The sequence below is a fragment of the Populus trichocarpa genome, chromosome 18 (genome assembly GCF_000002775.5).
Source record: "Populus trichocarpa isolate Nisqually-1 chromosome 18, P.trichocarpa_v4.1, whole genome shotgun sequence".
Taxonomy (NCBI): Eukaryota; Viridiplantae; Streptophyta; class Magnoliopsida; order Malpighiales; family Salicaceae; genus Populus; species Populus trichocarpa.
This window is the reverse complement of record NC_037302.2, coordinates 14,588,503-14,597,735: the sequence shown is the minus strand read 5'-3', so window position 1 is coordinate 14,597,735 and position 9,233 is coordinate 14,588,503. Positions and strand designations below refer to the sequence as shown.

Below are 9,233 nucleotides of genomic sequence, written 5' to 3'. Positions count from 1 at the left end.
ATTATTTTAACTTCGCAAAAATAAAACATTCAAACGAGATTGTTTTGGGTTGACCAAGTTAATTTACCTAACTTATAATACAAATCTTAGATCAAGTTATGAGCTATGATAGATTTTATAAATTTGAGTTTGACTACTAATTTTAGTATCATTTTTCTTTATTTTTTTTATTTTATCTATTAATAAGAGACTTGTTCAAAAATATTAGAGCGCATAAAAAGGTGGGATCGCATCTAGGAGGTCATTGTATATTAAAGGATTGTTTGAAAGTGTGATAACAGTTGTTTTTTGGTCAAAAATATATTAAAATAATATTTTTTATTTTATTTTTTAAAAATTATTTTTAACATTAGCACATCAAAAAAATCTAAAAACATAAAAAAAAATTGAATCAAAGAAATTTTTTTTTTTTTTTTAAAGCTCTTTGAAAACGCAAAAACAAACGTATTTTAAGACCTCACAGTATCCTAAATTCCTAATACAATTGAAATTTCTTTCATTTTTTTCATAAAAAAAAAACCCATTAGTTTTTTTTCTAATATAAAATGGTCATGAGCTCTTGGTGACGACTAATCAACAAGTAGGTCTCTTCCTCATTAGTTGAATTTAATAAAAAGAATTATTTGAAATGATGCCAATTAGTAAGTTTCAAGTAAACTATAGTTTCATCATCTTGAAACTTTCAAGTTAATTTTTGAATTTAATTAAATATTCTCTCTATTTAATTCCATTATCATCGGATATTGTCTCCTAAGTAACTTAATTATTGCTTCCTTTTCTACTCCAAGCTTATGCAAAAAGGTCAAAACAGAATTGTTATAATTACAATTATATATTCAAGCATGCATGAATTAAGCTATATGGTGAATTAGCGAAGCAATTAGATAGTGAAAAATTACCCAACCATCTGTAAATTACTATAACACAAAGAATATTACAGTTACTGAGCAAAAAAATAGAGGAATGATGAAAGGCATAGATGCATGTTCCTTGATGTCCAGGCATGGACAACCATAAGAACAAAATAGGGAAAAGGATAAGAAACCTATCAAGTATATTTCTTGATGTCCAAAGACACATACAGACAATCAACAGTAGTGTGTGTTTCTTTCTTGCATGAACAGGATGTGAACATTGTTGTCTGTAAGCACAGCAGATTTCTGTGTTTTTACCTCCTTTGTTTAGCAAATTAAAGACCATTTTTTTCCAAGAGGGCTGCTTGCAGTGTTATTAAACCCTACGGATTAACTTAGTGACATGTCGATTCTTAGATATTATTCCTGTTGGGTCTTATATAGAACTAGAAGATTAACCCAAGACTTGATTTGATTTTAAATTTTTTTTTGAAATGATTGATATTTTTTTTTTAAATACCATCATTTTAGATTGATTGAAGTTAACTAATTAATGCGTACAACATATGACTCGAGTGTTTAACCGAGTCAGCTGGTTTTTATAACCATGGGTGTTGGAAATGAGATGGGATTAAGACAAAATGACATTGCAGGTTGTAGGGAAGGGAGGGAGGGTGAGCTGAAAAAGAGCCAATAATGCGATGTAGGATAGGAGACAGAGGGCTGCTTTTTGAGTACTTTGGGAATAAAATGCTGTCTCTCTACGAGGATTGGCGTGAAGAGAGAGACTCTCCTTTTTTTATCTTTTCTTGATAACTAAATATTTTTATACAAGCAAAAGATGATAAACATGAAGAAGAAAATAAAATCATCCTGAAAAAATAAAGAAGAAAACAATTTCCTTTTTATCTCTCATCGCAGTCTAGCCTTCTTTTAATCCAACTTTTCTCTTTACTACTTTTTTTGAATTTCTGCTGGTTTTGTCTGTCCATTCAAAGAAGATGATGTGGAAAAATGAAAGGTAAGCTATCTCTGCCTATGGATAATAAATTTTGAATCCTGGGTCCTTCTTGTGGACTTTTTTTTTTATCCCATGAAGTACTATTGGTTATAAAATCTGAATTGGTCTATTAAATCAACTTTGTATTTAGCGTTAATCCACAATTTAATTAAGCGATTAAAAACTTAATGATTTGAGTGAAATCTCATGACTTGAGACTTTTTCAAAGTCAGGTTTTAAAACTAAAGAAATAACAGATGTAAAGGTGTAAACTTTGTTGCTAATTATAAATAAATTGGTGTTATTTTGATAGTCCAGGTGTGCTAGTATTCTCTCCTGTAAAAAAAAAAAAAAAAGTACAAGAAATGCTGTTATCCTAAAATACAAGACAGTTTTCCTTTGAGGAATAGCAGTCTTACAGTTTTGGCTCTTGAAATCTTGTTAAACATGTAATCTTATTCCTGTATTGATTAATATATATTAAACGCACCCACATACAAATTTTTCTTGAAGGAGGTAAACAATGTAAGAAGAATTAGATTGAAATCTTCTTTTTGCAGCTTTTGATCATCTAGCTAGGGAGAGAATTTAGTATCTTGTATATTTACAAGTCTATCATGCATGGCATGCCATTAAATTTTACCATATGATTTTGATATTTGCAAGTCCCAACAAAAAGAATATGATTGTTAAAGGTAAGCCCTTTTCTTTTTTATCATAATTATCACCAAAACATAAATCAAGTGACCTATTAGAGTACCCTTTAGAGGGACATTGGGTGATAAAAAGATGTTGCAGAGGTACTGTTAACTGTTAACTTAGGACAGAGAAAGCAATGAATAAGTGGGAATAAAAAAGAGAAAAAGCAAAAGCTAGATCAGCAGCAAGGAGTATAAAGAAGGTGGAGTGATCTAGACTTGTTCTTCTAAGACTCTACTAAGACGTCTAAGCTCTCCTTTCAAAAAAATCTCACTATCCATTTTCAGTTCAAGCCTACAAAACCAGGGTGGTAGTTCTCGTTTCCTCTAAGCACAAGAGAGGAAAGTAACCAGCTTTTCTGTGAGGCTTAAAGCTTTAGGATTTGTGACAAAGAGAGAGGTGGGGGTGGTGTAAGGGGGAGAGAAAACATAAGAAAAAACTAAGGAAAGGTAGAAGTTTGGTCCTGAAAACACACTGGTTTCTTTCAAAGGGGGTGGTGTGGGGGTGGGTTTTAGCTAAGTTATGCGCTCAGGAGCTTGTACGGTCCAGCAGACCCTCACAACAGAGGCTGCTTCAGTATTGAAGCACTCTCTTAGCTTGGCAAGGAGGAGAGGCCATGCTCAGGTCACTCCTTTGCATGTAGCTGCAACCTTGCTGAGCTCAAGAACTAGTCTTTTGAGAAGGGCTTGTCTTAAATCACAGCCTCATCAAACTTCGCATCCTCTTCAATGCAGAGCTCTTGAGCTTTGCTTTAATGTTGCACTAAACAGACTCCCAACAACTCCTGGTCCTTTACTTCATGGCCAGCCATCTTTGTCCAATGCTTTGATTGCAGCCCTCAAAAGAGCACAAGCACATCAAAGAAGGGGTTGCATAGAGCAGCAGCAACAACAACCTCTTTTGACTATTAAGGTTGAGCTTGAACAGCTTATCGTATCCATCTTAGATGACCCTAGTGTTAGTAGGGTTATGAGAGAGGCTGGGTTCTCTAGCACTGCAGTCAAAAACAATATAGAGGACTCTTCAGCTTCTTCCGTGTTTCAGTGTTATAGTACTTCTGGTGGGGTTTTCTCTTCACCTTGTTCACCTTCTGCTACTGAAACTCAAAGAGAAGTCATTAACCCTACTACCTTTTGGCAAAGCCATTTCTTGACTTACTCTTCTGAGCAAAACCCAGCTCTTTTTTCAGCGCAAAAGAAAGTTTCAAGCAACTATTTCACAGATTCTGGTTCTGTGAAGGAAGATATCAAGTTGGTTTTGGAGGTTTTATTGAGAAAGAATGGAAAGAATGTTGTGATAGTTGGTGACTGTGTATCTGTAACTGAAGGTCTTATTGGAGAGTTGATGGGAAGGTTAGAAAGAGGAGAGGTTCCAATGCAATTGAAACAAACTCAGTTTATCAAGTTTCAGTTTGCACCAATTTCTTTGAAGTTCATGAAGAAACAAGATGTGGAAATGAATCTCTCAGAACTGAAAAGAAAAGTGGATTCTCTTGGTGAAAGTGGGGCCATTATCTATACAGGAGACCTGAAATGGACTGTTGAAGAAACTTTTGTTAATGGAGAGGTATCTGTTTATAGTCCAGTTGATCATCTAGTCAGAGAAATCGGCAGGCTACTCTCTGAATATAGTAGCTCAAACAGAAAAGTATGGTTAATGGCAACTGCAAGTTACCAAACATACATGAAGTGTCAGATGAGACAACCTTCTCTTGAGACTCAATGGGCACTTCAAGCTGTCTCAGTTCCTTCAGGTGGACTTGGTTTGAGCCTCCATCCATCCAGGTAACTTCCGGCACCTCTATTGTCATCGTCACCGTTATTATTATTTTATCTACATATCCATTATTATGTCTAGATAGAGAAATACATAAATTCTCCGTTGGTTTTCATCAATTTCTTGAAGCTTTTTATTTTGTTTTTGTACTTTTCTATCTGTGCATCCCTTTATGGTCTGAATGAGGCAAAAAAACACTGTGAAAAGCATGGTTAGGTGGTAAGACAGGTCACAGATATGGATCATTGTCCTTGTGTTACTTTGTTTTGTCAGGATGTATACAGCAACTGCATATTGCAGATTTTTCTTATAGCAGAATCATTAGAAAAGAAAAGGGAAAAAAAGTAAAAATGAAAGGTTTTCAAGGTTGCACTTTGCTTTACTTTTTGGTTGAGTGACTTTAAATTTGATCAGTTTCATTTCTTTGAAAGAATGTAGAGGTAGAATTCATTAATTTTGAACGAAGATCTTAGTCGATACTAAATAGAGTCTAGACCTAAATTTTCTAGACAACTTTTTCTTTTTTTGACTTTTATGCCTATTTCGGTTGCCTTTTTTTTATTCTTATAGCACTGGCTCCTGTGTGTGTGTGTGTGTGTGTGTGTTTGACACCCCAACAACCTTGAAACATTTACTATTAGAGGAATGTTTGAATTTTTTATTGGCCCAAGACAAGATAGTAGCAGCTTAACTGTTCTGCATTTGTTAGTCCACTTTGCTGTCTACCCTCAGCTTGGTTAATTGTGTTTATTAATGGATTTTGTGTATGAACTTGTTAATGGCAGCATCCATGATTCAAGGATAAAGTTCTCCCATAACCCATCTCTAGTCCTGGAAACAAAGCCATTCATTAATGATGGCAAGGAGGAAGAGGATAGATTCACTTGCTGTCCAGAATGCAACTCTAATTATGAGAAAGAAGTTCATTCACTCAAATCAGGACAGCAGAAACATTTGCCTCCTTGGCTTCAGCCACAAGGCACAAATTCCATTCAAAAGGTAATGCAAAGATGAGGCCTTTCTGTTCTACAACAATTTGAGAAAACAATATATAAATGAACTTATCAAGTGGATAATCTATATAATATCTTTATTTAAATTTTCAGGATGAATTTGTTGAGTTGAGGAGAAAATGGAACAGATTGTGCCACAGCCTACACCACCAAGGAAGACAGAGCAACTTGAACTCAACTTTGTATAGCAATCAAAGCCTGCTTGGAAAAAATTTCTCGTTTGCTTCATCATATCCTTGGTGGCCAAGCCAAAACAGCTTCTTTCCAGATTCAAATTCAATCTCCTTCGGAGATTCGGCTTTGAAGCCTAACTACAGCTCCAGTTGTGTGCCTAAATTTAGAAGACAACAGTCGTGCCATGTTGAGTTCAACTTCGTTAATGGTACTCAGAAGAATGAACCAGGTGAACCAAACTTGGATTCTCTAAAGAATACTGAAGGCAAGGAAGTAAAAATCACCCTTGCTCTTGGGAATTCTTTGTTTTCTGATATAGGCAAACTGGAGAAGGGGAGAAGTGGTCATTTGTGCAAGTTGCTGAAAGAGAATGTGCCTTGGCAATCTGAAACCATTCCTTCAATAGTGGATGCTTTGGTTGAATCCAAGTCAAATGAAAAAGACACCTGGTTACTGATTCAAGGGAATGACACGTTGGGAAAGAGAAGATTGGCACTCGCAATTGCCGAGTCTGTATTAGGCTCTGCTGATTTGTTGCTACACTTGAACATGAGGAAAAGAGATAACGAGGTGACCTCATATTCCGAGATGCTTGCAAGAGCCTTAAGAAACCAAGAAAAACTTGTTGTTTTTGTGGAAGATGTTGATTTGGCTGAGACGCGGTTCTTGAAATTCCTTGCTGATGGATTTGAAAGTGGAAAATTTGGAGAATCAAGTAATAGAAGAGAGGGAAATGCCAGCCAAGTAATATTTATTTTGACTAGGGGTGACTCCATCATTTATGAAGACAGGAAGATGGATGATTCTGTTATCCAGATGACACTGAAGGTGAATGAAATAAGAAATGCTAGTTTTGGAACACCCAACAATGACCACAAGAGAAAAGCTGAGTGGGAGATTTCAGGCAAGTCTAAGTCTCCAAGAGTCGATGAAAAGGAAAATGCATCTTGGTTTCCTGATGAGAATGGAAACAAGAAGAAAGACTTCTCAAGGCAGTCAAGTTTCAACACCCTTGATCTCAACCTGAAGGCCGATGAGGATGACGAAAGCGAGGGAAAACCAGGGGAATTCAGCCCCATTTCAAGTGATCTGACTCGTGAGACCTCATCTGATCAGCTTAGTCCAAAGGGGCTTCTTGATATGATCAAGAACCGTTTTGTTTTCGATCGAAATCAGGCTCAGGATATAGAGATGACAGAGGTTTTGTCATCCAAGATCAAGAGAAATGTTAATGAGGTTTTTGGGGATCAAAATGGGGTATACTTTAGCATTGAAGAGAGGGTATTAGGGGAGGTATTAGAAGGGTCGGGTTCTTTTGTGAATAGTCAGTTTGAGAAATGGCTAAAAGGCATCTTTCAAACAAGCTTGAAAACAGTTAAATTGGGTGGGAAAGAAGAGGGTATAGGTGTTAGGCTTTGTTTTGGATTCACTAGTGATAGAGTTTTTGAGGATGGGTTCATGGGTACATGTCTCCCCAAGAAAATCCAAGTCTCTTTCATGGACTGACTGGCTAGCTAGTCTCTTCTGTAAAATCCATCATCAAATGACATTGCATCACAATGTCCTTGTGTAACTTCTAATTTTCTTAATAGGATGTGTTTTGTTTCTTTTTCTTCTCCTTTCGCCTTTCTCTTGCTACATCCCTGAGATCCATTTCACTAGCAGATACCCACCTCTGTCTTCATTACCGGCATCTGAATTCCCCATCAGGATATCAACTAGGCCATTGTGCAGGAAATGCAAGCCTGGACCAAGCAAAACACACACACACACCATGTTGGAGATCGGGATTGCCTTCTGCAGAAAGAGCTTCTAGCTAGTCACTGAATATGCCAAACTGTGACTAAATGGTATATTGCCAGCCTTCAAGTTTCTCATTCTGGGCTATATTTTAACCCGATTCTGGATTATTCAATCTCTTTAAAATCTTCCCACTATTCAAACTTCATGGTAGATTGGAAAGGTGCTCTCCAAGACACCTGTCCACCTTAGCCAATTGTCATCTACAAGTCTATAACATGCATCTACAGGCTAGTATAAGAACAAAGATTTCAGAGGCTGAGGTTAGATAGCAGAGCTCTTCCACTTGTTTTCTGGGCCAAAAGAGGCAAAGAGTGGCATTCCTCCAATAAGAAATCTTTGAGCAAGTGCTTAGGTCACCGTGGCACTTGCCTAAAGCTTCTTTCAAGATCGTTAATTTGACATTCCAAGTCTCCTAGCTAGTGAAGGCACAATTCCAGCCTGAATCCTGCTCTCTAGTTATTTTTTTCAAGGAGAATGCACTGGGCCAAATTAAACACTTAATTAATTCCTTCAAGACAAGCCTATCATGCAACAGAACAGTTCAACTTGAATTGTATTCTCAGCATCCATCAATTATTGCTCCATATAAAACACCACGCAATGATTCATTCCTCATCACAAACTTAATTAATCATAATAATGAGATGATAATGAAGGAAAAAGAAAGGGAAAGGAGTGACCATGTTGCCTAAGCAATGATGAGAAAATTGACACCTCAAGAACCTAAACAATTGACTTAAAAAACATATCATCTAATTGTATAAGATTTTACGCACAAAGTGGAAGGTTTTTAGCATAGAAGATGTGGAACTCACTCACTCACTTGAAAAGGTTTCTTAAGAATGTTTCTTAATTAAAAAATGTTATCCTAGTTATTTTAATTTCCAATTCGTATGCATACTATCAAATATTTTATTTATACAAGCTGGCCTTCTAAAAAAACTACATAATTTTAAAATACAATTTGATAATCAACACAAATTTTTAACTAAATTGATTTCCATCATTAATTTTTTTCAACTCGAACTAGTATAAATCATGAATCAGTTGAATTTAAAATCAACCCAACCCAACTTCTTAAACTAGATCGAACCGGGTTTTATAACCAGGACAAGAACAAACCTCCTTCCCCACTAGAAGCCAATTACTACACTAAACTAAGTAGACTCATTATTTGACCTAAAGGACTAATAATAATAAGCAAGGATATGATTGCATCAAACGGCGGGAGTGGGGACTGTCTTCCTGTGGTAGAACATACAATTATTTCATCTCTATATGCTTTTTTATTTTTATTTTTTATATCATTGTACAACTTAATTCAGATAAGCACAGCTTTAGAAAAGCTATCAAGTGTCCTATGATGTTAATTAAAGAAGAAAAGATGGGGTTTGTTGTAGGGTAATGATGGATTTTTTTTTCCTTGCCATTGCTTTTAAACATGTTATCGATTTTTAACATCCTCCACTATGGTTCTTCATGAGGCTTGATTGGTGATGCCTTTCTATTGCTTGCCCACCTCCATAATTAAAAAAAATAAAAATAAAAATAAAAAGTACGCCTATGGATACAGGAAGTTGTGCTTGTGCTCAAGTATTTCTTCTGTTATGTATAAATTATGAGGCCATTTAGGAGTTTTCACCGCCACCTGCGAACGACTGGAAAACAAATTCTCCTCCGGTTCCGGATGGCTTAAGCCCCGGCCCTCCGACGAGGCTGTGGAAAGAGGATGTTTTGAACCCGTTTTGGAATTGGGGTTTTTATTTTTTAAGATTTGAATTTTTTTATTTTAAATTAATTTTTTAATTTTTTTGGATGTTAATATCAAAAATAAATTTTAAAAAATTAAAAATTATATTATTTTAATATATTTTCAATTAAAATACACTTTAAAAATAAATCTTTATTACATTC

At 35.6% G+C, this 9,233-nt stretch overlaps 1 protein-coding gene across 1 annotated transcript; it reads left to right on the top strand.

Moving 5' to 3' along the window:
• Positions 1-2,764: 2,764 nt before the first annotated feature.
• LOC7490490 (protein SMAX1-LIKE 4) lies at positions 2,765-7,130 on the top strand. The gene is made up of 3 exons (XM_024590600.2): positions 2,765-4,337; positions 5,115-5,328; positions 5,436-7,130. The coding sequence occupies exons 1-3, from the start codon at positions 3,076-3,078 to the stop codon at positions 7,020-7,022; spliced, it is 3,063 nt and encodes a 1,020-aa protein (XP_024446368.1). The 5' UTR covers positions 2,765-3,075; the 3' UTR covers positions 7,023-7,130.
• The last annotated feature ends 2,103 nt before the right edge of the window (positions 7,131-9,233 follow it).